At 48.7% G+C, this 26294-nt stretch overlaps 6 protein-coding genes across 9 annotated transcripts; 4 read left to right on the forward strand and 2 right to left on the reverse strand.

The window, feature by feature from the left end:
- Nucleotides 1-5100: 5100 nt before the first annotated feature.
- Nucleotides 5101-8128, forward strand: LOC138139312 (calpain-7-like). Its single transcript, XM_069059542.1, has 7 exons — nt 5101-5783; nt 5834-6528; nt 6577-6807; nt 6858-7099; nt 7150-7358; nt 7408-7846; nt 7894-8128. Exons 1-7 carry the CDS (start codon nt 5336-5338, stop codon nt 8033-8035), a joined length of 2406 nt encoding a protein of 801 aa, XP_068915643.1. The 5' UTR covers nt 5101-5335; the 3' UTR covers nt 8036-8128.
- A 288-nt stretch (nt 8129-8416) lies between these two features.
- Nucleotides 8417-15345, forward strand: Spt6 (transcription elongation factor Spt6). Its single transcript, XM_069059541.1, has 13 exons — nt 8417-8609; nt 8782-8860; nt 8910-9103; nt 9151-9258; nt 9428-9597; nt 9887-11372; nt 11420-11596; nt 11647-12213; nt 12265-13827; nt 13879-14122; nt 14178-14603; nt 14654-14791; nt 14842-15345. The coding sequence occupies exons 1-13, from the start codon at nt 8571-8573 to the stop codon at nt 15051-15053; spliced, it is 5403 nt and encodes a 1800-aa protein (XP_068915642.1). The 5' UTR covers nt 8417-8570; the 3' UTR covers nt 15054-15345.
- Nucleotides 15346-15463: 118 nt separating this feature from the next.
- LOC138139316 (uncharacterized) lies at nt 15464-16288 on the forward strand. Its single transcript, XM_069059550.1, has 3 exons — nt 15464-15646; nt 15700-15851; nt 15901-16288. The coding sequence occupies exons 1-3, from the start codon at nt 15464-15466 to the stop codon at nt 16169-16171; spliced, it is 606 nt and encodes a 201-aa protein (XP_068915651.1). The 3' UTR covers nt 16172-16288.
- On the reverse strand, nt 16174-18907 carry Marcal1 (SWI/SNF-related matrix-associated actin-dependent regulator of chromatin subfamily A-like protein 1). 2 transcript variants are annotated; one of them, XM_069059546.1, is made up of 8 exons: nt 18342-18907; nt 18074-18290; nt 17880-18014; nt 17402-17828; nt 17070-17320; nt 16735-17017; nt 16263-16682; nt 16174-16206 (listed from the first exon to the last, which is right to left on the reverse strand). In XM_069059546.1, exons 1-7 carry the CDS (start codon nt 18697-18699, stop codon nt 16302-16304), a joined length of 2052 nt encoding a protein of 683 aa, XP_068915647.1. In that variant the 5' UTR covers nt 18700-18907; the 3' UTR covers nt 16174-16206; nt 16263-16301. The 2 variants fall into 2 exon arrangements, with proteins under 2 accessions (XP_068915647.1, XP_068915646.1); XM_069059545.1 differs by lacking the exon at nt 16174-16206 and having other exon boundaries at nt 16250-16682; nt 18342-18906.
- Nucleotides 18908-19141: 234 nt separating this feature from the next.
- LOC138139315 (poly(A)-specific ribonuclease PARN-like) lies at nt 19142-21782 on the reverse strand. 2 transcript variants are annotated; one of them, XM_069059548.1, is made up of 12 exons: nt 21514-21782; nt 21256-21448; nt 20891-21208; nt 20543-20828; nt 20369-20490; nt 20200-20318; nt 19970-20150; nt 19862-19917; nt 19724-19810; nt 19591-19666; nt 19414-19539; nt 19142-19365 (listed from the first exon to the last, which is right to left on the reverse strand). In XM_069059548.1, exons 1-12 carry the CDS (start codon nt 21530-21532, stop codon nt 19233-19235), a joined length of 1716 nt encoding a protein of 571 aa, XP_068915649.1. In that variant the 5' UTR covers nt 21533-21782; the 3' UTR covers nt 19142-19232. The 2 variants fall into 2 exon arrangements, with proteins under 2 accessions (XP_068915649.1, XP_068915648.1); XM_069059547.1 differs by having other exon boundaries at nt 19414-19666.
- A 101-nt stretch (nt 21783-21883) lies between these two features.
- Nucleotides 21884-24664, forward strand: LOC138139313 (uncharacterized). Of its 2 annotated transcripts, none has more exons than XM_069059543.1 (2): nt 21884-22456; nt 22510-24664. In XM_069059543.1, the coding sequence occupies exons 1-2, from the start codon at nt 22326-22328 to the stop codon at nt 24602-24604; spliced, it is 2226 nt and encodes a 741-aa protein (XP_068915644.1). In that variant the 5' UTR covers nt 21884-22325; the 3' UTR covers nt 24605-24664. The 2 variants fall into 2 exon arrangements, with proteins under 2 accessions (XP_068915644.1, XP_068915645.1); XM_069059544.1 differs by having other exon boundaries at nt 22513-24664.
- The last annotated feature ends 1630 nt before the right edge of the window (nt 24665-26294 follow it).

A 26294-nucleotide genomic window follows, 5' to 3' on the forward strand; every position in this document is an offset into this window, starting at 1 on the left:
CTCTTTTCCATCTTCACTTTTAAAATAAATACATTTTTATAAACAATTTTGTGGGAGCGTTATACTTTTTTTTTGCATATCGTAATGAAAGTGGCACTTTTTTAAACGAAAAATCGTAATGAACGTAGTGCTTTTTTGCAATCATCTTCTTTTAGGCCAAATTTCTCAACTTACAGCGATATGCAAAAAATAGCGTCTACAACACGTTATGAAAGTCTTTTTTTTTCACTCATCTGCTTGATTAACTCGGGCTACGCCTTCGTTAATCAAACTGCAAATTGATGAAAAAAATATGACTTTCAAAACTAGTTAAATACAAATAACTATTTCTAAATGAAATAGCGAACGAACATTTAAAAAAAGAAGCTTTTTGTTTATGTTTTCCCTTCATTTTAATTCATTTTGATAGTTTATGAAATTTTAAAACCGAAACAGAAATTACGGCAATACGAGAAAAATGTTTTGTTCATCAAATTTAAGAAAGTGGCGTTTCCAAATTTTCTACATTTTCTCTCCATAAGAAAATTAAAAAAAAAATTAACCATTCTGTTTAATCAGTTTAAAGAAAACGTTCTAAATATTTTTGCACTTTTCAAATCTTTTAGTTCTTAGTAAGCACAATATCAGGCGTTTCAAAAATGTGTTTTTTTCGAAATACATATAATAAAGAGCGATCAAATTAATTTGTCCATGAATCCGAAATCGTATGTCGTTACTTGAACTCCACGCTCCAATAAACGTATACATGGCTTGAAACACAGGTTAGATCTCTACATATCAATCGCAAAAGACATACGGATTCAAATTCATTCAAATTCATTTGAACGCTCGATATTTAGTTACACAATTCGTTGATTTTTTTTGTATTCTATTTATTTATTTTTTTAATGTAAATTTTAAAGTAGGTATAGTCCAATTTTTACCCTTTTGCGATGACGTCATTATCTAGTAACTTTACGTATGTTTGAGCTAAGATCAGAAACAAAATTGAATTGATCATAAATAACTATAAATGTGTCAAATTTGTTGACAATTGCTTCGAAAGATTATGTTTGTAATCAATGTAATAAGTGAAAGAAATTAAAAATTGTCAAATTGACAGGAGGATAAAATAACCTCAAAGTGACCATCAATAAATAAACGTGCCTTTTTTTTGTTTCTGTCGTTTCAATAAAGAGAAAGCGAGGAAGGAAATCGTGACGTCACCTCAAAAGGGTAAAAATTGGACTATATATACGTATGTATGACGTTTTTCAAGAACTCTTTTGTATTCTCTATTCTCCTTTTATATTTAATATCATTTTTCCAGTTTTTAACACTCCTTTTGCAACCTTGAAGGTAATTAAAAATTCTTCAAACAATTTCTCTGTTTTCATCTCTTTGCCCCTTTTTAATATTTAATTCCAGCTTTCCAATTTTTCTTACCTATTTTATTTTTAAATCGTATTCGTACAATGTGTTTTTTCTAATTTTCAAAATGATAATTAAAAAATTTCTTTGTTTACAATTGCTTAAATATTTTCAATTTTCATTTTTCAAATACACCAAAGAATTGTGTTTTTACTTCGTGTTTTACTTCGTTCGCAGTTTTCATTTCAAATTTTTCATTTTTATTAACGTTTTTACTCTTTTTTACAAAATTCCCTTTCTCAATTTCCACGTCTTTCTTCCTTTTTATCATTTGTTTTTTTCTTCTTTGCTATTTTTTAACTTCTAATCCAGTTGAAAATTATGCCAACTGTATCAATTTCATTGCCCTATTTTTTTTAACAGAACAAAGGATGAGTTTGAAATTTTCAAAAAATTGTCTTTTTCTATACCTTTTATCAGTTTGCTTTTTTCCACTTTTATAATGAATTTCAAGAATATTTAATCCCAAATGTATTAATTATTTCTCTTTTTGCACTTCTCATTTACACTTTCGTTTCTCCTCATTTTCAAAAATTCTTTTCTCCAATTACATGTTTAACCTAATTCCTTCCTTCTTCTCATTTTTCAAACCGCCCAATCCTTAAATGGAAGCTTCTTCATCTCTATTAACAGCACGTCTCCCTCCACGCGTCTTTCTCCACTTCTCCCCCTCACATCCAACATTTCATTTCTTCTATTTTTTTTTCTTTCATCTTGTCGTCATTTTCCTCTTCCACCTTTTTTCCCAAACGACTCGTAAACCCAATTGAAACGTTCACATCCTCCGCACCAACCCGTGCAACCTGATGCAATTCCGACACTCAACCTTCCGTGAAAAGAAGCGAATCCAAACTAAGTTTCCGATAGAATTTCCGCATTCTGCAAGGTTGCAGTTGGCAAATTTCGCCCGGACGAGGACGAATTCAACGAGGACTTTTCAACCACTCAGTGTAAACACTTGTACGACCAAATCCCGCCTTGGATTAATTACTCCGGGACTATTTCCAGTCACTCTTGTGAAATGAACGAAGACGTGTCCTGCGTGCTACAAATCCCTCTTTCCACATCCACCAACAATGGTAACGAGTTTACGCTCGCGGACAATGACGCACCGACACCTCAGACACCTCCTGAAAATGTTTAACTCGCGAACCCTTCCAGAGCTTTATAAAATTATTTCACACCTCCGCTCGCCCTAATGGAGATGCCTCCCGCCGCTCCTCCTCTTCGAAAATTCCTCAAAAACAAAGCGCAATCATCAGTGAATTGTCCGCGACTAATGCGTTTTTCCCCACGGTCATTTGTCTTGTCCGGAGTAATTGTGGTGCAGTGTGGGAGCGTGCATCTCCTGTCGGGACGCAAAAATTCCGTCTGGAATGAAAGCGCATTCCGCGGCTTTAAAAAATAATTTAATTTTTGCCGGAAGTGGGTCAGCTTTTTTGACGTTATTATCCGAAGGGAGCGTCTTCGCTGTTAATGTAATCCTCTCTGAAAATTTCCATCGTGCAATGAAAAAAAGACTAATTTTAATGAAGCCGCTGTGCGGATCCATTTTGTAAATGGCGGTCACATTGTCCTAACTATATCCCGACTAATATCCTCGTTTCGGCAGGAATTAAAGGGGAATGAACGGCCAGATTTGTTTCTCAGTTTCTCTCCCTATTTCACGTGGCATTATCTGAACCCACACGCTCAACTCCTCCATTAATTTTTAATCCGGAAAAATCGCGATTGTCACATCAAACCGTCGAACGACGTCACGCTCACATTCGGTCGCTTTGATCAACGATTCTGTGAAGGCATCTTAAGCAAAGCGTGAATTCATCGCGCCATAATTAAACTTACCTAGGTACTAAAATAATTAATAGAGCTTCGAAAGTAAACAATCTTTGTGGATTTTTCCGTGCGCGACTGTTTTGTCAAGGATTAGGCTTCGCGATGGGATTTTTAGGGAAAGGTGAGACTGGCAACGAGCGATCCCTCCACTTGGGCGAACATTTCGTGTGGGAGTGTCATAATTGTGCGATGACGGCAGAGATTTTAAATGTTCTCGCTTTGCTCGCCGCTCTCAGGGGTGGGAATCAATTTGCCCAGGTGAGCCCGTCGACGTTTACCGATTTTAAACCACCCCCAGAGTGCAAATTAAAAATCTTAAATTGGCGAAATTTACTGTGGGAAATTGCGCCGAAGGCGCAAATGCGCGGAGGGAAATTGCGGCGAAGGTGCTTATCATGGTCCACCCAAATAGAATTTTTGAAGACAAAAAAGTCTAGGACATCTGTATTGTAGCTGTTTTAGTTTGGACGAGAGGTGTTCAAAAGCGCGCCGCGAAATACTCCAGTTTAGCTTGATTTGTAGATTTGTTGCTTCGCACCGGACTGATCTGTACCAGCCGTACACATATATATTTTTTTTAGTGTTAGAATTAACCCAAGGGATTAATTACATGGGTGCCGTGAAAGCTTCTCCAGACTGTCGAGCTCATCTGGGCGTTGATTCGATTTCACCTAGAATAAATCTCGTCGAATACGAATTTCACTCCGGTAAATATTCCGTAAAATGTATTTTCGGGGGCGAACCGTGCGGGGACCGTCTGCGGTCGGGGTCCAATTGACCTGGCAAATTGTGGGCGGCGAATTGTGGAGGGTGAATTGACCGAATCCCATTTTAGAGCAAGCTCGATCACTCCTGCGGGGTATCATCTCGACCACAATAAATCTTCCATTGACACAGCACCCAATATGACAAGTGTATGCACCCCGCGCCCAACTTACCACCCCCGACTGCATTTCTCCCACACCCCCGCCGTAATTGGTGCACCTGCCAAGCATCCCACCCAACTCCTCTCGCAGTATTATTCCGCGTAATTACAACAACACAATTACGCCTCGGACGAACATTTAGCGCCGCCCCCCAACCGCAATCCCGCAGTCGATTTCTGAATTCGCCCCCGTCAAGTTTTTTGCCGCCGCTGACTCTGGCGAAATAAATAAGGATAATTCGAGGCTCTCGGCGAAATTACGGTAATTCCTATCGCGTCGCGAATCGAGGACGATTTACGCACGAATTAGACCGTCGAGGACTCGGTGCAAAATGACGTCCGGCGAAATTGCGAGTCCCGGATTTTTTAATTTTATTGCGGGTTCAAAGCTCTCTCCGGGATTTCTCCACCGAACATTTGTCGGGATGTGCGTGCTTTACAAGATGACAAAGTAAACGGAACATTTCCAGAATGCACACATTTCGAAAATGAGAAAGCGACTTTGCGCAATAACAATCATTTCTCGTTATTTTGTTGCGAGCTTTGCAAAGGCTCAATCAACAAAGCTCTGCGATAGTGTTGAATAATTAAATGAGGAAGTGTGACCTTTCGCAGTGAAGCTGTAGAGTCAAATTGGATATGACTGGCGCGTAAAGGGCCGAATTAACTACAAGAGAATTTTAAACAATCTGGAGTTAAACTAGGAAAATACTCCTGTAAAGGCAGACATTTGGAAGTAATTAGAATGACGCATCCCGACAATCTGACCTTGAGACTTGTCGGAAAATAAATTAATATTATAAATAATCAGAATTGTTCGAAATGTTTTCCTTATTTAATGGTGGTCCTGGAAGGGATTTCTGGTCGCTTGCAGGAGTTTTGTCCTTGCAAACCCCAGACCTTTGAACTCTGACAGACCATTGTCGCAGGTTCGCCACCCCAAGACAAAAAAACAAAGTAAAATGTCATGTCGCACAGCTGGTGCGCACCACAATAATAAAAACGATAATCTTTATTGCCCTTGTAGGTGATCAATCGAATGTAATAACGTTCTGACGGTTCGCAGGGCTGACTCATCCGATGATAACACCACAATTCTGTATTTTAATTGATAGCGCCCGAACATAACCTCACTTCCATCTGTCACTCGTTAGATTAGAATAAATGTCTAGTCCAGGCCAGCTCGTCGAGGATGCTGTCGAAGCGGCGAAGAAAGCCGTCCAGTTCGACCAAGAAGGTCAGTTGGAGCCGTCCATCTACTACTACGAGGCGGCGGCGACCCTCCTGGAACGCGCCACCACACTCCTCGAACCTGACAAGGCCACGTCGTTCAAATCGAAAGCGATCGAGTACAGGAATCGCGCCGGAGAGTTGAAGAGTTCTTTTAACAAAGAGACAAAGATCGTCGAGGGGGACGCCAACAAAGAGAGGGTCCAGAAGTGTTACTTTTTGCTGCAACAAGCGATCGAAGAGGATGAAGCTGGGGACAAGGACGACGCCGTGGAGCTGTACGCCCAGGCGATCGAGTTCATCACCCAGAACTCAGATTTGATGCAGGGGGAGCTGAAACGGCTGGCTCTGCAAGCTCTGGACAGAGCTGAAGCTCTCAAAGGTTGTTTTGAGCGCCCTCTGGAATGTGTGGCTAAATTGTGTGACCAACAGGTATCAAAAGGGAGCCCAAGGTGGAGAAGACGATTCCCGCGGCGGCGACCGCCACCCGGGTGACGCCCCCGCTGCACCGCGGCTCCAGCGCCCACCTCCAAGTGACCGGCAACGACGTCTACACCGACGAGGAGAAAGCGGTATTGCTGTACACGTCGAACGTGAACCGGCGCGAATACGTCCCCTTCATGAGCGTCGACCTGTCCGAACGGTTCCAGTACTCCATTCCTTTCACGGACAAGGACGGCCACCTCGCCTTGTCCCCCAAGCAGAGACGCGAGTTCTCGAGCTGGGTGCGACCGCAAGACCTTTGCAGCGAACCCTCCATCGTCGACGGTCCCGCCCCCAACTACCTCAATATCAAGCAGACGGTCATTTCCGACTGTTCGTTCGTCGCGAGTCTCGCCGTCAGCGCCCTCTACGAGAAGCGATTCGGACGGAAGCTGGTCACGGCGATCATCTACCCCCAAAGCAAGAACAAACAGCCGCGGTACAACCCCTTCGGCAAGTACATGATCAAGCTGCACGTCAACGGGGTGGCGAGGAAGATCATCATCGACGACTACCTCCCGGCGAACAGGTACGGACAGCTGCTGTGTTCGTACTCGAGCAACAAGAGGGAGTTCTGGATATCGCTGCTGGAGAAGGCGTACATGAAGCTGATGGGCGGCTACGACTTCCCGGGGAGCAACAGCGTAAGTCCTTGAAGTGTGTCGACTAGTGTTCGATCGTGCGATTTGCAGAACATCGACCTGCACGCCCTCACCGGATGGATCCCGGAGCGCACGGCCATACGAAACAACGACCCCGACTTCAACAGGGACGCCTTGTTCGCTACTCTGGAGTCGCGCCTGGCCAAAGGCGACGTCTTGGTGACCGTCGCCACCGGAGAGCTTTCGGACGCGGACGCCGAGCGGAGCGGCCTGGTGCCCACCCACGCCTACGCCGTCATGGACGTGCAGACGGTGGACGGCGTACGTAGCGGCGCCAGCCTCGCCACAAAAAAAACATCGGCGTGTTGCAGGTCCGTCTGCTCAAGCTGAAGAATCCGTGGTCGCACCTGAGGTGGCGCGGTCGCTACTCGGAGCTCGACACCAAGCGGTGGACCCCCGAGCTGCAGCGCCACCTGCACTACGACCCCGGCAGCGCCGCCCAGTTCGACAACGGCGTCTTCTGGATCGACTACGACAGCGTGTGCGCGTTCTTCGACGTCTTCTACATGAACTGGAACCCGGAGCTGTTCAAGTGCACCTTCTGCATCCACCAGTACGACGGCACCGCTCGCGAAGGCACGATTGATCACAGTGTGTCGACAGGTCGTGGAACGCCGGCACCGGACCGGTCAAGGACTTGTACAGCGTCGCAGCCAACCCCCAGTACTCTCTGGACGTGAACACCAACGCCTCGGGGGCGGTCTGGCTGCTGCTCACCCGCCACATCACGGACATCGAGGACTTCAGAGAGAACAAAGAGTACATCACGGTGCTGGTGTACAAGAGCAACGGCAAGCGAATCTACTATCCATGTAATGGCGCTTCGCCCCCACGATTCTAGATCTGACGCGAGTCTTGCAGATGACCCCCCGCCCTTCATAGACGGCGTCAAGATCAACAGCCCCCACTACTTGTGCAAGATCATCCTGGGACCTGGCAGCGCCTCCAAGTACACCATCGTCATCTCGCAGTATGAGAAGAGCACCACGATTTACTACACCCTGAGGGCGTACGCCACTTGTCCTTTTTCGCTGAAAAAAATCGGAGATCCTTACAGATTCCAGAAACAGGTGACGGACGAGTGGCGCGGCCCGACGGCAGGAGGCTGCCCCAACCACCCCCTCACCCACAAGAACAACCCCAGGTTCCGACTGGAGATCGAGTCAGGCTCCAATAATCAGGTTTTCGTCGAACTGAAAGGCCCCAAGCAGTACCAGTTGGGCATAGACGTCACCATCTTGAAAGTTAACGACGACAGCATCACGGCGCCCTTCAGGTCCAAGTCGTCAGGGGCCTACAGGTACGAGGGTTTTTTTTATTAGATTCGTGGTCACCGATCTGTTTCAGGTCGGGATATGTGATATTAGAAGTAGAAAACGTACCGTCAGGAGTGCTCCAAATTGTACCGTCCACATTTTTACCTGCCCAAGAGGGGCCCTTCATTCTTCTGGTCAAGTCGTCGGCACCGATCACATTAACAAGAGTTTAAATTCACGCAAACTTCGCCATCGTAATTGCCGTTTTTATTTATATCGATTTTTATCATGTACTGTTAAGTCTCAAAATAAAGTTTTTACGACTGCATCGGAAAATTTTGAACGGTGACGTTTGACCAGGTGCGCAGGGTTGCAACAAGAAAGACGAAAAAAAACTAGTTCGAATGTCGAATGCAAAGTGCCCAGAGTTTCAAGTTTGAAAAAATAAGACGCAGAATTTTTCAGAAATGAACAGAGCTAGAAGGTTTCTGGACATCGTTACGTACAGGAAATGTCGTATTTTTTCTTTGTAAAACCTTCAAAACGGCGATAACACTCGCGACGGATAGATCTTGATGGTTCGGTGTTGTGCGCAAGTCATCAAAACCGCGGGCGGTCTGCATTATTGCTACCATAACACTGGTAAAAGGGTAAAAGTGTCGCAGTTTTGATCTACTTTTTTTAACACAAATTTTTCCAAAAACTCAATAAAATTAAAGTTCGCTTTCACGCAGAAAGCAATTCTCTCGACTTAGTTCAAGTCGAACCATGGCGGACTTCATAGAATCGGAGGCTGACGAGAGCGAGGTAACGTACAACACCCCCGTCATATTTTTAGCTATTTCTCCAGAACGGGAGCAAATTCCACCGCTTCACGAAGATTTCTGCAAAATTCACACTTGACGCAAGTCGAAATCCTGTCCGAATCGCGTCAATTTCGAATCGTGTCCTCTGTAAACATAACCTCACTTGTTCGCAGGAAGAGGCGGTGGAACCTCACGAGCGCAAGAAGCTGAAAAAGGTGAAGGCCATGGACAGCTCGGACGAAGAGGAGGAAGGTAAGACCGCGACTCTCGCTGCGGATTTTTTGTGATTCGCGTGTTTCAGACGATGACGAACGGCTGCGAGAGGAGCTGAAAGACCTGATCGACGACGCTCCCATCGAGGAGAGCGAGGGCGAAGACTCGGACGCTTCCGGCGGCGAGAAACGCAAAAAGTCGGACGACGAGCTGGACGACAGGCTGGAAGACGAGGATTACGACCTGATCGAGGAGAACTTGGGGGTGAAAGTCGAGAGGAGGGTAAGTTGTTGTCTGCGCTCGAGGACGCTTTCTAATCGATGCCGTAGAAATTCAAACGGCTGCGGCGCATCCAAGATGAGGAGAGCGACGGGGAGGACCAGGGCGACGAGAGCCAGGACCGCGACGCCATCGCCATGGACCTGTTCTCGGACGACGTAAGTACGACGGTCGGAGCGATCGTAAGAATTGTAAAAAATCTGATTTCATGACTTTTACATAAGGAAAGAGAGGAGCAAGTGCAACGCAAGGTAACACTTGTGATAAGTCCTCACATAATTGAAATGTCGTTGTTTCGGTGTGTTTTAACTGAGCGCTTTCGAACAGGATGACGAGAGGCGATCCGAGCGCAGCCACAGACCGGCGGTGGAACCCGAACAGTTCAACGAAGAAGAAGAAGAGGGCGACTATTCGGACGCCGACGACTTCATCGTGGACGACGACGGCCGCCCCATCGCCGAGAAGAAGCGCAAGAGGAAACCCATCTTCACCGACGCGTAAGTTTTTATTTCCGGCGGATCTGACCCTCAAATGATCACGTTTTTAGCAGTTCGCTGTTGCGCAATAAAAGCGTTTTATTTAGAAGGTTTGTTAAAAGAGAATTTTGAAAATAAAAATAGGCGATAGAATTAATACTAGAAGCGAGCAGTACTAATTTTCTTTTTCCGGATTACTTAACGTAGATTGATAGTCAAGTCTAAAAAAAAATGTGTCGGTCTTTTTGTGTGCTTTGGTTTGGACAAAGTAGGTCTTAGATCAGATGGTTTATGTGAGCGGCGCTTGCAGGGCCCTCCAGGAAGCTCAGGAAACGTTCGGCGTCGACTTCGACTACGACGAGTTCTCCAAGTACGAACAAGACGACTACGAAGAGGAGGACGACGAGGAAGACGAGTACGAAGAGGATGAAGAAGGGGAGAGGAGAAGACGTCCGAAAAAGACCGCCAGGAAGAAACCGACGAAGAAGTCGATCTTCGAAGTGTACGAACCGAGCGAGCTGAAGCGAGGATTCTTCACAGACCTGGACAACGAGATCCGCAACACGGACATCCCGGAGAGGATGCAAATCCGGGAGGTGGCGATCACGGCGGTCCCGGAAGACTCGATGGAGCTGGACATCGAAGCCGAGTGGATCTACAAGCAGGCGTTTTGCAAAGCGACTGTTTCGAATATGGACGCGAATCTGACGGCGGAGGCTCGAGAGAGGCAGAAAAAGGGGCCCCAGACCGTCGGGAAGATAAGAAAAGCACTGGACTTCATGAGGAACCAGCAGTTGGAAGTCCCTTTCATAGCGTTCTACAGGAAGGAGTACGTGCAGCCAGAGCTGAACATCAACGACCTGTGGAAGGTGTACAAGTACGACGCGAAGTGGTGCCAGCTGAAGACGCGCAAGGAGAACCTGATGGCGCTGTTCGAGAAGATGCGGTCGTACCAGCTGGACCAGATCATGAAGGACCCCGACGCGCCGATCCCCGAGAACGTGCGCTTGATTAGGGACTCGGACATCGACAGGCTGAACAGCGTCCAGACCGCCGAGGAGCTGCAAGACGTGCACAACCACTTCGTGCTGTACTACGCGTCGGACCTGCCGGCGATGCACGCAGCCTGGAAGACCAAGGAGAAGGAGAGGAAGAAGCAGGAGAGGCGCGCCGCGCGGCTCAAGCTGATCGCGGAGAGCGAAGACGGCGCCGACATCCCCGACGAGCTGGAGGAAGAACAGGACGACGAGCCCGAGCCCGAGACGCTCAAGTACGCCAACAGGTCCGGCTCGTACGCGCTCTGCACCAAGGCGGGGCTCGACGCCCTCGCGAAGAAGTTCGGCCTGTCCCCCGAGCACTTCGCCGAGAACCTGCGCGACAACTACCAGAGGCACGAGGTAGAGCAGGAGCCGGTGGAGCCGCCCGACGTCGCCAGACAGTTCGTCAGCGTCAAGTTCGCCACGGTGGAGGAGGTGCTCCAGGCGGCCAAGTACATGGTGGCCCTGCAGATCGCCAGGGAGCCCCTCGTGAGAAAGTGCGTCCGGGAGGTGTTCTTCGAGAGGGCCAAAATGACGGTCAGGCCGACCAAGAAGGGGATGAAGGTGATCGACGAGACGCACAATTGCTACAGCATGAAGTACATCAAGGACAAACCGGTGAGGGACCTGACCGGAGACCAGTTCCTCAAGCTCACCCTCGCCGAAGAGGAGAACCTGCTGACCGTCACCATCAACGAGAACATCGAGGGTAACACGTCCGGGTCGTACATCGACGAAGTGAAGCAGCTGTACATCAGGGTAAGAGGGATGAACGCGATGATTTTTCTCTGGACGGTCGGTTTCAGGACGAGTTCAGCAAGAACGTCCAGGACTGGAACGCCCTCAGGATGGAGTGCGTCGAGAGGGCGCTGACGCGGTGCGTGTTGCCCGACTTGAGGTCCGAGCTGAAAAGGACCCTCCTGGCTGAGGCCAAGGAGTCGGTGCTGAAAGCGTGCTGCAGGAAGCTGTACAACTGGATCAAGGTAACGATCGCGGTTGTCTGGGGACGTTGAGGAATGTGTTTCGCTTCCAGGTCGCCCCGTACTCCGTGACCTTCCCCGAAGAGGACGAGGACGAGTGGGACACCTCGAAGGGGATCCGCGTGATGGGGCTGGCCTACGTGCCCGACTACTCCCAGTCGGCGTTCGCTTGCATCGCCACCCCCGACGGCGAAATCACCGACCACCGCCGCCTCCCGCACATCCTCAAGCGCAAGAACAGCTACAAGCCCGACGAGAAGATGATGAAGGAGTCGGACCTGAGCACCCTGCGGGACTTCATCCTGACCAAGAAGCCGCACGTCATCGCCATCGGAGGCGAGTCTCGGGAAGCGCTCATGATCGCCGACGACCTCAAAGCGATCGTCACCGACCTGGTGGAGAACGAGCAGTTTCCCACCGTCAAAGTGGAGATCATCGACAACGAGCTGGCCAAGGTCTACGCCATCTCCAACAAGGGAGTCGCCGACTTCCGGGACTACCCGGAACTGCTGAGACAGGCCATCTCGTTGGCGCGAAAAATGCAAGACCCTCTGGTGGAGTACTCGCAGTTGTGCAACGAGGACGAGGAGATACTGAGTCTGAGGTTCCACCCGCTCCAGGTGAGGGAGGAGGTCCGCGTGCGGTAATTATAATTTGAAAACGAATTTCAGGAGCAAATCTCCAAGGACGAGCTCCTGGAGGCGGTCTGCTTGGAGTTCGTGAATCGGACGAACGAGGTGGGCGTCGACGTGAATCTGGCCGTCCAGCAGGCTCACAAATCGAACCTGGTGCAGTTCATCTGCGGTCTGGGCCCCCGCAAGGGCCAAGCTCTGTTGCGCCTCCTCAAGCAGACCAACCAGAGACTGGAGAATCGCACCCAGCTGGTGACGGCGTGCCACATGGGCCCCAAAGTCTTCATCAATTGTTCGGGATTCATCAAGATCGACACCAACAGCTTGGGTGACAGCACCGAAGCGTACGTCGAGATCCTGGACGGGTCGCGCGTCCACCCCGAGACCTACGAGTGGGCGAGGAAGATGGCGGTGGACGCGCTGGAGTACGACGACGACGAAGGCGCCAATCCCGCCGGGGCTCTGGAGGAGATCCTCGAGGCGCCGGAACGGCTGAAAGACTTGGATCTGGACGCCTTCGCCGAAGAGCTGGAGAGGCAGGGTTTCGGAAACAAGAGCATCACCCTGTACGACATCCGTGCGGAGTTGAACTGTCGCTACAAAGACTTGAGGACGCCGTTCCGGTCGGCCAACCCGGAAGAGCTGTTCGACATGCTGACGAAAGAGACTCCGGAGACGTTTTACATCGGCAAGATGGTCACAGCGTCGGTGGTGGGGATTGCGCGGCGGAAACCCCAAGGGGAGCAGCTGGATCACGCCAATCCGGTGCGTAACGACGAGACGAGGCTGTGGCAGTGCCCGTTTTGTCTCAAGAACGACTTCCCGGAGCTGTCCGACGTGTGGAACCATTTCGACGCAGGGGCTTGCCCCGGGCAGGCCACCGGGGTCAAGTTGCGACTCGACAACGGCATCTCGGGCTACATCTACATCCGGAACATCAGCGATAAGAACGTCTCCAACCCGGAGGAGCGAGTTGGAATCGGCCAGCTGATTCACTGTCGCATCATGAAGATCGACGTGGAACGCTTCTCCGTCGATTGCACGTCCAAGTCGAGCGACCTCCTCGACAAGAACCACGAGTGGCGCCCTCCCAGAGACCCCTACTATGACCAAGAGCAGGAGGACAAGGACACCAGGACCGAGACCGAGCTCAAGAAGAACAAGCAGAGGCAGACGTACATCAAGCGGGTCATCGTCCATCCCGCCTTCCACAACATCTCCTACGTGGAGGCGGAGAAGTGCATGGCCAACATGGACCAGGGGGAGGTGATCGTCAGGCCGTCGAGCAAAGGGGCGGACCACCTGACCATCACGTGGAAAGTGGGCGACAACATCTACCAGCACATAGATGTGCGCGAGGAGGGCAAGGCCAACGCGTTCTCTCTGGGGAAGACGCTGTGGATCGGGGGCGAAGAGTTCGAGGATCTGGACGAGATAATAGCGAGACACGTGACGCCGATGGCGGCGCACGCCAGAGACTTGCTCTACTTCAAGTACTACAGAGAGACGAACGGAGGGCACAAGGACAAAGCCGAAGAAGTGGTGAAAGAGGAGAAGAAGAAGAATCCGTCGAAGATTCACTACATAGTGAGCGCGTCGAAGGTGAGGTGCTTATTCGTCGAGTAACGAGAAATGAGCGAAATTTTGTTGCAGAGTTGTCCTGGAAAATTTCTGTTGTCGTACTTGCCCCGAAACAAATGCCGGCACGAGTTCATCTCAGTCACCCCCGAAGGTTTCCGCTTCAGGAAGCAACTGTTCGATTCGGTGGCGTCGCTCTTCAAGTGGTTCAAAGAGCACTTCCGGGACCCCATCCCGGGCGGCATGACTCCTGGAACTCCGAGAGCGGGAAGCGGCCGGACGCCCTACCAGGCCACCGGGACCACTCCGACCTTCAACGGTAAGAACTCGACGTCGCGGCGAAATGCGGGGTGATGTGTGCGCGTGCGTTGCAGCGATGAACTCCGAGGCCATCCAGAGGGTGGCGCAGAACCTGCCGACCCACATGATGCAGACTCTGTCGGCCGTGGCCAACCAGACGCCGCACTACCCCCACACGCCGGGAGGGGCCTACGGCGCCAGCAACTACATCAACACTCCGTACACGCCGAGCGGGCAGACGCCGTTCATGACGCCTTATCAGACGCCCCACGCCCAGCAGACGCCGCGCTACGGGCAACAGACGCCGTCGCAGCACCTGCCGCCGACCGCCGCCCCCCACATGAACGGGCCGTTCTTGCACCCGGGGGCAGTCACGCCCAGCCAGAGGACGCCCTCCTACAGGAACCCAACGCAGTCGCCGCTCGTGCAGAGCAGCCCCCATCCGAGCCCGCACGCGCGCTCCTACGCCGGCAGCGACCACGGGCGCGGCTACGGAGATGGTAAGTACCGAGGGGTGGCGCGGTGGCCGCGGACTGACCGAGTGGTGCAGCTTCCAGGGGGTTCCCGGGCGAGTCGCCACGAGGATACAGCAGCGGGAGGAGCTACGACGGGCACTCCAGAGGATCGTACAACACCGAGTCTACCGACTGGCAGAAGGCGGCCGAGGCCTGGGCTAACAGGTCGAAAGGTGGGTTCGTCTCGGTGTTGCGATCGGATGTGGAGTGGGGTTTGTTGCAGGCACGCCGAGGAGCGAAGGGTCCAGGAACACTCCCAGATCGGGAGGACAGAGAACGCCGAGGTACGACGACATCAGGAGCGAACTGGAGAGGACGCGCATGAAGAACGTCGGCAAAAGTCCCAGATCGCTGCGTTCCACACCGAGGACCAACACGTCTCCCCATTCCATGTCGTTGGGCGACGCCACCCCTCTTTATGACGAAAGTGTATAAGACTAAGTAGTTTTGACGTTTGTACAGAGTCGGCTCTCACTCTCGGAGCCGCACAGTTTACTTTTAACGGTCAAATATTAAATTGTGGTTTGTTCTAACAACGCTGAGGTAGTCGTAAGTTAGCTCTAATTTCGAGGAACATGATATTTTAATCTGTATTTTTATACTTGCGTTATTTTACGGTTTCTGCTGTAGCGACAATCATTTAAACATTGATGATCAATATTTTGTTATTGCCCTGTTTGTATTTATTTATTTTGCCCCTTTGTAATACATACAAAAGTAGCCGGTGTTTTATTAGTTATTGACGTTACCGATTGTGGCGGTGCGAACTGCATTACCGACGTGCCTAACCTAAAATAGTGACAGCGTCAAAACAACCCTCGAAGTATCAATGAAATTCGTCAAAAATGGTCGATCTCAAGAAGGACCTGGACGAGTACTTGCTGCTTCAGAGCGACCAAAAGAAATCGTTTAAATTGCAAATACCGACCATACAAAAGCCCAACCTCACGAACTGGTTCAAACGAGAAGAGACGACCGAAGACAACTCTTGGTTTCAGGAGACAAAGAAAGGGTGTTGTCCCAGCTTGGTAAGTCGACGACGACGACACGAACATCGGCAGTGCGGCATGACTGATTTCAGACGCGGTTTCAACGGATAGCGCTCTTCGGACTGTGCATTGTGATGGGGACTTTGTGCTTCTCTCTGTCGCTGATGTACGTGCCCGTTCTGCTATTCAAAGCTAGAAAGTTCGCCCTGCTATTCACGCTGGGCAGTCTCTTTTTCGTGCTGAGGTATGACCCAACTGATGATCGTGCAAACGATGATACTGATCACTTTCAGCTTCTTTTTCTTGTGGGGCCCCCTGGCCTACTTGAAACACATGTTCTCGCGAGAGAGGCTCCTCCTGACGGTCTCGTACGGGGGCACACTGATCGCGACGCTCTACTGCGCGCTGCACCTCCAAAGCACCCCTTTCACCCTTCTGTGCGCGGTGGGACAGATTGTCTCCCTCTTGTGGACCGTGATAGCCAACATTCCCGGAGGCACCAGCGGACTGTCATTCTTTTCCAAAATGTTCTCCAGATCCGTCGGCAACACGCTACCGATTTAGTATTCTTTTTTACGACTATTTTATTTGTACAAAGACTGTAAATTAAACGTTCCGTGATCCATGTACAATTTGCGATCATTCAAGACATTACCAATATAAGTTTATTAAAAAATTGAACCTGGTGTAAAAACTACTCAAAATCGATGGCGCCTAAAATATCGTCGAGGCCATCATCAACAAACATCTCACTATTATCACAACCGGTTTCCGACCGACTCTGATCCGACGAACTCTTGAAATAGCTGGAAATGTTCAAAGTGTTGGCGCAGGTGCGGCTGAAGCTGAAGTCGAGGTCGTCGGTGAGTCCCTCGACCCTGTCCGTCTCTTGTTTTAAAACGTTAACGTTATCGAAAGAGTCCCTGCAGAGGCCCACTTCGCTCAATATTTTTTGTTTCTTTTGTAACATGGGCCAGATCGAGTCGTCGGCAGTTCCGGGGGCCAACAAATATTTAACCACGACCGGCTTCACCTGTCCTATGCGGTGCGCCCTGCTCTCGGCTTGGCTCAAGATCTAACAAAACGAACACGTTATTCCAGAAAAAAATTCCCCTCTCCGACCTTACGCTAGGGTTCCAGTGCAACTCGGCGAACAGAACTAGTTGTGCCGCCGTCAGAGTGATGCCGGCGTTGGCCGCCGTGATGGACAAAACGGCCACCAGGCAGTCGTCGCTGTATTGGAACTTGTCCACGAAATATTTCCTTTGCTCCGAGCCAGTGTTGCCATCTATCCTGATGAATTTCACGTCTTTTTTAACGAGAACGTCGCTGATGGCGTCCAGCATTTTTTGGTGATGCGCGAAAACCAGAAACTTTTGTTTCGCCTTCAACACCTGGAGGATGTAAGAACTGCAAGAATCCGCGTTGACTCGACATCGTCGACTCTGCCACCGAGACTCACCACACCGACGGTATCTTAATTTTGGCGGTCTCACTGAAGAACGTCAACAAGATGGCGTGTTTTTCCGCGCTTTTCTTCTGGCTCTCGTATCTCGCCGCCAACGCGTTCAGACACTTCTTGTCCTCTTCGCTGAACTGGTTCAAGTTGACGTCCAACGTCACCACCTCTTGAGACTTGTTGGGCAACGTCTTCAGCACGTCCTGTTTCGTCCTCCGTATCATGAACTTCCTCGACAGGACGATCTCCAACTCCTTCGAACCAAATTAAACGTCAACTTAGAGATGTCGGTAATACAGCGACCTGTAACCTGTGTTACCGACATCGACACTCACTTGCAGGTTGGACTTTCCGGAAGCGTCCCACCCGAAATTCGTGTTCCTCCCGTCGCAGTAGCGCTTGCTGTAGTCGAAAAAGTTCCCGAAGAACCTGTCGTCGATCAAGGACAGTTGCGAGAAGAGCTCGCTGGGCCTGGAGAGGGCCGGCGTGCCGCTCAGGAGGATGACTCGTCGGGCTTTTTTCGCCAGTTCTGTGGCCGCTTTGGTGCATTTAGCCTTGAAATTCTTCAAGGTGTGCGACTCGTCGACGATCAACACCCCGAACTCCTTTTTCAGGAGTTTGTCGACGTACCGCGACATCATGTCGTGGCTCACGATCAAGACACGACAGTCTCCGATGTAGTCTTTTCCTGAGGTCATGTACTGGACCTGCATGATCGGCACGCTCGGCAGATACTGATGGATCGTCTCCTCCCACACGTTCCTGAAACTTGCCCGGTCAGTACGCGAAACAAGAGGAGGAAACAATCAGTACTTCATGGAACTGGTTGTGACCACTAGGAGGGGCCAGTCCGACGAGTAATAGTTGGCAATGGCCAGAGCTTGGAACGTTTTACCTAGACCCATGTCATCAGCAATCAAACATCTTCCATTCTTGTCAATTCCGTATCTGATAAAAAAAAAAAGCCATGGGACAATCCCCATGTGCGATCTTTGCGCCAAACTTACCTCACTCCCTCTTGCTGAAACGGCATCAACGCAGCACCCAGCTCTGGGTCCAGTTCACTCAAATCCACATTGGAATAATCAGATTTCTCTTTGTTTACGCAATTTAAGACAAAAGTCGGCAATCTTTCGACGATCACGTTGGGACGCAAACTCTGCAGCTTCAACATCAAAGCGTTGTGGTCCTTTATGTGAAAATCCCAGTTTCTGGTGTTTACATCTGCAAGCACCCTATCACAACATAACCTCAAAATAGAAGAATTTCACTCACTGTAATTTCTTGTTGGGATCGCTTTGAACACGTCTAGAGCGGGAGTACTAAATCCCGACAGTTCAACGACGAATCTCTCCTCTGTGATCAAGCTGCACCTGCCTGTCACCACTTTATCTTTCCCGTAGAACTGTTGCGTTTCTTTTGGTTTGTCGTAGGGCTTCGCATTATGTCTGACCTGTTCGTGTGCCTTAAAGTTAAAACGCTGCTTGCTGGGGGACAACGAATGCTGCGGCGCCGTTATTTCTCCGTTCAAATTTTCTAGGTTAGGTTTCAAGGGACTGTGAAATTTTTTCCGTGCCAGTTTTTCCAGCGCTATGCGCCTTTTCTTTTCTATTTCTTCCGGCGTGCACTGCATTTCACCATTAGTTACAACTTCCTTCTTTGCTTTTTGTCATTACATAAATTTCAAAAATGACACTTCAACACCATCGTTCCGCCACCAGAGGGCGCTCCCAAAAGTTAAAAACTCCGAAAATCGCGATTTACAAAAAGTTCCTCCGCTTCTTCCGGCGCACAAAACATTTCTACAACCATCACGACTCTATTGTTATACTTCCAGTCGACATTACATCGAACTCAAAAGTGGTATTTCGCGACAATTTATTCACCCTGCTTTTCGCCACCAATCAAGTCTCAAACGGAAAACTCCCACAACTTTATCTACTTCTTACTAAATGCATCGCAGGTCGCACATCCGAACCGACTAATAAAACTTCTTTCATGACCTTCCCCGACATTACACTTTTAAAAACTAACTTTCATTCTGGTCGACTAGGGGGCGTTCCGAATGACAGAACTTTCCCAATATTAAAATTTATTTTTCATTTTTAGTTAAAGCAACTAAGAGAATCAACTTTCAAATTAAGATATATTTCATGTACATAAACATTAATCCCACGCATCACTCTCGACGAAAGTTTTGGTTGCTCCTTTAGGAGCGGATTTTCCGGGAGTGTTGTCGTCATTCTCCGACTCGACGTCTTCGGTTACAGGTCGATACTTCTTGGTCATCGAATTCCCCCTAAAAACCCCCCTTGAAACGTGAAAACTTCCAACTGAATCCACTTACTGCGAGAAAGCGTCAGTTTTGATTTTTTTATTGCACCTGGGGGCGCTGTCCATGCTTCTTTTCCTTCTGTTACTGGGCGCCGGTGAAGGTGTTAGCATTTTTGCGCCTCTTATCTCTGACTGTCGCCTGGAATAAGTCATAATGCTGTATGTATCACTTTGGGATAAGGTACTTAACGCAACGGCCGCCTGATCCCTTTTGTGCAGCCCCACGTAAGCCGAAGTCTCGTTAAGCCAAGCCACGTAAACCCCACCTGTACAAATTCGACAATTTTTTTCTCATTACATTACATCTCTGTAGATCAACTCACCGAACGGGCTGAACAACTCGATGATGTTGTTGAATTTCCAGTCTTTGGGAAACGTCAAGTAAAAAACATGATCTCTTGATGGAGTGGCTGAAACAAAACCACACAATTTTTGATTAAATCGAAGCGCGCTCAACTCACGATCCTGACCGCCCAAGTGAATGTACTGGTTGTCTCTCAACATCATCAAAAACAGTCTAAAAGCAATTCTCGCCAATTACTTAAGCCATAAGACTTAAGCGCACTCACTTGTTCAAGAAAGGCGCCAGCAAGTCGAAATTCTTGAACGTGTCTTGAGCTGACAATTTCTTTTGCTTCCCCAGATAGTTCCACATGGACAAGAAACACAGCCCCGTTATGTACGCGTCGTACCCCGCCTCGTGCTCTTTCAAGTCTTCAACGGCGTACCCTTGGCCCCCATTTTCCACAACTGCAAGATCAACCTCGGATCATGAAAAATACATTTTTTCTAAACCTACCGACTGGTGGAATCTCGAACGGTTCTTTGGACACCGTCTCCAACAAGTCCTTCAAGACCGTCGACGTGATCAGCTCCTTGAAATCGTCTCCGCTCGCCATGAACTTCGTATCTAAAACACTGAAGAATCGTATCAGAGTTTATGACAGAACTCCTCTCTGCTCTTTTACTTTTTGAACAGCGAATGGGCGCACTCTTTGAATTCGTCGTAGTCTCTGGAAAGCGGCGTCAAAAATTTGTCGATCGTGTGCAGAAAATCCAGACACATATTATGGCCAATCACTAACTTCCCCTGGAAATTTCTGGATAGAAAACAAATATTCCGACTGATTTGAAACATTTACTGAGTCAACAACGATTCGCAAGACTTTTGTAAAGCCGATAAAGTCATCCAAGTCGGTCATTTCTTTGTCGAAACGCTCCTTTTCCATCTCCTCGTGCTGCTCCTTGCTCTTGAATTTCGTTGCGATCAAAATCCGATCCTTGTTCTTCATCTGCTTGGTCTGAAGGATAATTTTGTTTTTGTACTTTTGCGCGGTGGTCTGATAGATCAGTCTCCTCACGAAAGCGTTACATTTAGGTAGTTCCAGTTCAATACTGTCGCTGTCAAGGAACTCGCCCAACTTTCTCCTACAATTTTTTTAATACAAAAAAAGTATCGAAAAAATCACAAGCAAGTCCTTGGCACTCACATAACATCATCTATCACCGGCTGCACGTCATCAGGCACGGGCACGACCTCGGAGGAGCTTTGCTGCGGGGAGAACTGGTTGTTCCTAATTTTTTGCCTTTCCTCCAATTTGTCCCTGTAGTCCGTTTCTTCCGACACATTCAAATATGAGATTCCAGACTTGAAGAGTTTGTTAAAATCGAAACCTTGAGATGTCAAAAAATTGATGCTGGAGGTCTGGCACAAGAACCTCTGATCGGGGATGTTCCTGTTGATGGGTCTCCGAAAAATGTAAAAATTGTACGTCTGCTGCTTGAATCCGCCATCTGCCGGTTCGAATCTGCAAAATCGACAGTCGCACGCTTCGCCTCCACCGTGAACAACTACCTGAACGCGCTGATCCCATACTGGATCACCAAGAAGTCCTTGCAGTTCTTGCGGATCTTCTCGTAGTACTGCTTGGGGGTGTCGAACGCGTTTATCTCCGAGACGACGTTCAGACCAGAAAATTCGCAATCTATCGAGAGGAAAGTCGATTTGTTGATGACGTTCTCGAGCTCCGGCAGTATTTCCTTGAAATCTGAAATGTTGTTTACATTGACATAACCTCACTTTCGCCGCCGACAGATGCGGCCCGGTACGCACTTGAACTTGTTACTTCCATGGCGAGGACCGAATGGGAAACCGATTATGGTGCACGTAGGGGGTATGCATATGTAGAATTTCGAGAATCGCACATGGATTGCATTAGCAACAACAAACATGCGCCATTCACCCTAAAAAACTGTAATTTTCGTCGCCAACCTGACGACACCAATTCCCCAACAAGAAAAACGCAAAACAAAATCGCGAAAATTTCGCACCCAAATCGACACGATCCACTCAAAAAGGACAAAGTCTCATCAACTTTGATTTATTGCCACAATCTGATAACCGTTCGATTTGTTCGACTGGTTGCATAACCGTCCACCCTAGAACAGTACAGTCTTGGACAACTTTAACGTAATCAAGCAGAAAAAGACACGTGACTCCACTACTGACATTTCGCGTCGCACTTAACGTTACTTGTACTGATGGAAAAATAATTTATGTAAATTGTCGACGAGTATTATTAGTGCACTTGATCCTTGAGCCATGTTAATTGCACTTTACATAACATTATCGGAACAGTTACAACGGTCATCACATCATTGCGACATTGAAATTTACGTCATTTTTGACAGTACCCTGACATTTTGACAAAGAGTTAAATCCCAGTGCGTTAAATTGGAACTGTGTGCCATATGTTCGAGTTCAACAGCTAGAAAAATCGATTATCTGGCGTTTCGGTGAACCCAAATTAATAAAATTTCAACGGAAACGAAAATTTCGCATAGTCACGTCCAAGGAAAAAAAAACACACGGTAAATCGCGTAACGGTACCGCTCAGGGCGTTAAGCTTGTGGAATGGTACCGAGATGATGGACCACGACAACAACGTTAAAGTCTCTGACGGAATTCTTCTGGTCAGGACTAATTCAGGAACGTCCAAAATTGAAAGAGTTCTGGTGCACACGAGAGCTGGCAAGGGAAAGAGTTTCGTCAAGTGGTAACGGAATAGAGTAGTTTGGTCTAGTTGTGGACAAAAATGGTCTATTCTAGTAGTAGATTGCAGCAGTTCGACAGAAGAAAGAGCACATCGAAAATTCCAGTTCTGGTCAGAAGCAGAAGGAAGAGAGTGAAGAAAGTGAAGCAGTTTTTTGTCGATAAGCCTCCTCAACAAGATGGAGATTTCAAGATAGTAAGGCATTGCAAGGATCTGGACTTTTCCACGAGGGTTTCGACTGGTTGTCTAAGACAGTCCAAAAGTGAAGAGGCAGCAGATTTTGCGCACAGCGAAAATGGTGAAGAGGAATGGTATACTTCCGATCGAGAATCTGGCATCGACGACTGTTCAGTAGCTGCGACTCTTCTGCAGAACGAAGATGTCGAAGCATCGCAAAACGAAGATGTTTCCGAGGCGAGATCGCTCCAGAACGAAGCTTCAGATGTGATGTCTTCGTGGAGCAAAATCTCCAACTGGTCAATGTCCGAGACGAAAATCCACAAACCGACGTTCACGGCAGATTCAGAACTGACGGTTTTCGAATGCGACAGTTACCAAGTCGAGGAGAACAAAGACTCGACGATTCATCTGCGAGATCCCGAAGACGACGATTTTGAACTCGAGGATGACGACGCCGACTTCCAGAAGGAAATGCCTGGAAAACGCACCGGCAACCTGCAACGCTCGTTCATAGTGATGTCGCAGTACCAGAGCACCCTGGAGGGGCTCCAAGCGCGACGGCAACAGTCTGATTCCGAAGGGAACGAAGACTTCGAAGCGGACAACGGCAGCGAAGGCAGCTATGTGTACGTCGAGAGGTACATCGATTCGGGACTGCGCCCCCTCAAGTCCGACGAGTCGCGACTGTACTTGGACGCCATCAACTACAGAAGCAAGAGGAGGGTCCACACGTCGAGCGAAAGCGACGAAGTGCAGCCGCTGCTCGATGAGATCCCGTCGAACATCTTCCAGCCGTGGAAGAAATCCAAGAAGAAGAAGAAGAGCGAGACGGACGACGTGGTGAAGAAGCCGAGTTCGGTGATGAGTCGCGGGGACTTCACCTCGACCGAAGAAGAGACGAAATCGACGGCGTCCGAACCCACCGACATCGACACCGGCCCGCTGAAGAAGCTGCAAGAGTTCGAAGACGTGACCTACACGATCAAGACCGACGAACCGGAGGAGAAACCCATGGAGGACTTCTGCGTGCACACCAGAGACGTCCCCGAGGGAGAACTCGCCGACTTCTCGTCGACCACCTTCGACGAACCCGCCAGACCCAGAGAGAAGAAGAAGAAATCGATCTTTCGCTTTTTGAAGAAGGACGACTTCTGCGTGCACACCCACGACGCCCCGGAAAGCGACAGTTACTCCCCGGACTCGCGCCTCTCCATCATCACGAAGAAGCAGGAGAAGCCGCTGCTCGAGAGTCCCAGGAGCAGAAAGACCGCCCCCGAGGGACGAGGCGTCGTCGACGACGAGGTTCAGTCCTCTCGCATCACGAAGAAGCAGGAGAAGCCGTTGCTCCAGAGTCCCAGAAGCAGAAAGACGGAGAAGCCGCTGCTCGAGAGTCCCAGAAGCAGAAAAACCGCCCCCGAGGGAGGAGGCGTCGTCGACGACGAGGTTCAGTCCTCTCGCACGCCCGACGCCTCGCGTCTGACTCTCTTGACCCACAAGGAGCGAAGGAGCAAGATCTTCACGCAAAAGTCGGACGAAGACGACGATTTGAGGTCGATCACCGCGTTCAGATACCCGCAGTACCCCTCGGGGACGACTCTCGTCGACCTCAAGGAGACGAGCAGAGAGTCCCTGAGAGATTTCGAAAGCGAAGATCCCAAGTCCGCGTCGACGACGACGACGACGTACTCGCCCAAGAGCTCCCGCATGACGCTCTCCAGCCACAAAGAGAGACGCAGCAGGACGAGCTCGACCAAATCGAGTCACACCCCGGAGGCGTCGCCCTTCAACGCCAAAGAGCGCCGGTGGAAGAGGTTTGCTGACAGGAGCGCCTTAGTTGAGGAGGACAAATCCCAGATGAAACTGGTGAGCAACAAGGAGAAGAGGCGCTCCAGGATGAAGGGCTTCTCCGGCACCAACGACTCCACCCACACCGACTCCTCGTCGAAATCCACTTCTGCTCGGAGATTTTAATTTTTCATCACCTTGAATTGTCGATATCACGTGTAACGAATAATAAAAGGGTAATTCGTTGAGAGTTTCTTTCGTAAGCAGCGTAACTGTTACGTCACGTGTCCGACCATCGGTACCAATCCTGCGGGTTCTCCGCACCGACACGAATTCTTCTCCGATGTCGTAAGATTTTACGACGCCGCCGCCGATTGGAGGACCCTAAAATCGCATCTTTTTTCCGTTTGTGCTTAAATTACCGCGGACTTGCTGTGGGTTGCCGAAGGGCTGTCGATCCCAGCCCCGCGGCACGACGATCACCCAGGTCCTCTCCGGCGGTTGCAAGAGCGTTGACCGAACGTTTGGAGATAAGGAAGTGTTCAAAAATCTCGTCCGGATTGTACAATCGCCAGTTACTCACGCTGGATGCCACCTCGATTAATTCTTCTCCTGGTAAAGATAAATCCTTTCTGGCTTGTGGTTACGTGAGTCATCCCAGATGCGCACTCCTTTGTCTACCTGTATAATTTAGCTCTCTTGGATTGCTCATTTTGCCATCTATTGGTACTCGTAGTTTATTGTTATTGGACGCAGCAAACTGAAACGATATGTGGGGAAGTGTCTAATTATCGTAAAGCAACAAAGCGATTCACTATTCTTCCAGTAGATATGTTTATACCAGTTCTGACAGTGGGGATTCATTTTTAAAACCATATGACTGACTCTTTGTCAGATATTCTAAATTAACACCATCACCAGGATTTTCCGGTTGTTTTACTTACATTAACTAATTTCTGTCCAGCGATAATCACCATTTTTTGTTAGATTAAATCCAGTGGCGGCCCTGGGGTAGAGCGAGACGAGCGGCCGCTCTAGGCGCCAGTGGGAAGGAGCGCCGTAATCCGATTTTTGAAAATGTTTCTATTTTGTTACCAGAAACTGAATTATAACTTATTCGAAGTTGCTGACTAAAGGGCGCCCAAAGACAATCTAGCTCCGGACAAGGCGAATTGTCTCCCAGAACGGCACAGGTAGCTTTTCCAAGAGGTGAGTTGTCTTCCAACAAGAAACGAATTGTCTCCCACTCAAATTAACCCTATGCGGTGATAATCTTCATATTTCTAAGTGAAGATATTAAGTGTTTATTCCAAATTTAATGCAAGTTTCTTTGTTTCGCCAACAAATATTTTTCTATTTATAGATATCCTCATTAATTTTCAAAAAGACACTTCCGAGTAAAAATGGTGTCCTATTATTTCCGTTATAATAAACAATAGTTATTTATGCAACGAGGTTCTGTGTAAATTGGGTTTCTCTAATTGCCCGAGAGGCCAGATTGAAATACGAGCGCAGCGAGGATTTTAGGGCCTCGAGGGCAATTAGAAAAGCCCAATTTGCACAGAAACGAGTTGCATACAAACTTTTATTGTTTGAAACGACGTTCCAAAGCTTCCAAATCTATTTAAAATGATTTCGCATTTGCTTTTGACAGTTTTGACAAATTTTTCGAGAAATGTCACTTTGAATGTGTTGTCTAGGGCAACGGTTGGTTATCTGCTATTTTTTGCTTTAGAGCAGTTAGCAGGCAGTTTACAAAGGAGAAAAATGAGAATTTATGACAGTTGAAAGCAATAAATAAATATTATTTATAATCTGTTTCAAAATCAAAAATCCACCAACAGTGCATTCTACCTCGACAATTCAACTCGCATTC

Source organism: Tenebrio molitor, chromosome 9 (genome assembly GCF_963966145.1).
Source record: "Tenebrio molitor chromosome 9, icTenMoli1.1, whole genome shotgun sequence".
NCBI lineage: Eukaryota > Metazoa > Arthropoda > Insecta > Coleoptera > Tenebrionidae > Tenebrio > Tenebrio molitor.

What these genes read in the sequence shown, in the direction of transcription:
- LOC138139316 (XM_069059550.1), top strand. Translation starts at nt 15,464, where the DNA reads ATGGTCGATCTCAAGAAGGACCTGGACGAGTACTTGCTGCTTCAGAGC. An exon ending in AAGGGTGTTGTCCCAGCTTG is followed by an intron (nt 15,647 to 15,699) that starts GTAAGTCGACGA and finishes GACTGATTTCAG; the next exon opens with ACGCGGTTTCAACGGATAGC. An exon ending in AGTCTCTTTTTCGTGCTGAG is followed by an intron (nt 15,852 to 15,900) that starts GTATGACCCAAC and finishes GATCACTTTCAG; the next exon opens with CTTCTTTTTCTTGTGGGGCC.
- LOC138139313 (XM_069059543.1), top strand. Translation starts at nt 22,326, where the DNA reads ATGATGGACCACGACAACAACGTTAAAGTCTCTGACGGAATTCTTCTG. An exon ending in GGAAAGAGTTTCGTCAAGTG is followed by an intron (nt 22,457 to 22,509) that starts GTAACGGAATAG and finishes GGTCTATTCTAG; the next exon opens with TAGTAGATTGCAGCAGTTCG.
- Spt6 (XM_069059541.1), top strand. Translation starts at nt 8,571, where the DNA reads ATGGCGGACTTCATAGAATCGGAGGCTGACGAGAGCGAG. An exon ending in GGGTGAAAGTCGAGAGGAGG is followed by an intron (nt 9,104 to 9,150) that starts GTAAGTTGTTGT and finishes TCGATGCCGTAG; the next exon opens with AAATTCAAACGGCTGCGGCG. An exon ending in CGGGCGCGGCTACGGAGATG is followed by an intron (nt 14,604 to 14,653) that starts GTAAGTACCGAG and finishes CGAGTGGTGCAG; the next exon opens with CTTCCAGGGGGTTCCCGGGC.
- LOC138139312 (XM_069059542.1), top strand. Translation starts at nt 5,336, where the DNA reads ATGTCTAGTCCAGGCCAGCTCGTCGAGGATGCTGTCGAAGCGGCGAAG. An exon ending in TGCACCTTCTGCATCCACCA is followed by an intron (nt 7,100 to 7,149) that starts GTACGACGGCAC and finishes GTGTGTCGACAG; the next exon opens with GTCGTGGAACGCCGGCACCG. An exon ending in CAAGCGAATCTACTATCCAT is followed by an intron (nt 7,359 to 7,407) that starts GTAATGGCGCTT and finishes CGAGTCTTGCAG; the next exon opens with ATGACCCCCCGCCCTTCATA.
- LOC138139315 (XM_069059547.1), bottom strand. An exon ending in CCGGTGATAGATGATGTTAT is followed by an intron (nt 20,829 to 20,890) that starts GTGAGTGCCAAG and finishes AAAAAATTGTAG; the next exon opens with GAGAAAGTTGGGCGAGTTCC. An exon ending in GTTCGAGATTCCACCAGTCG is followed by an intron (nt 20,151 to 20,199) that starts GTAGGTTTAGAA and finishes TTGATCTTGCAG; the next exon opens with TTGTGGAAAATGGGGGCCAA.
- Marcal1 (XM_069059546.1), bottom strand. Translation starts at nt 18,699, where the DNA reads ATGCAGTGCACGCCGGAAGAAATAGAAAAGAAAAGGCGCATAGCGCTG. An exon ending in GATCCCAACAAGAAATTACA is followed by an intron (nt 18,291 to 18,341) that starts GTGAGTGAAATT and finishes GGGTGCTTGCAG; the next exon opens with ATGTAAACACCAGAAACTGG. An exon ending in AGTTGCACTGGAACCCTAGC is followed by an intron (nt 16,683 to 16,734) that starts GTAAGGTCGGAG and finishes TCGTTTTGTTAG; the next exon opens with ATCTTGAGCCAAGCCGAGAG.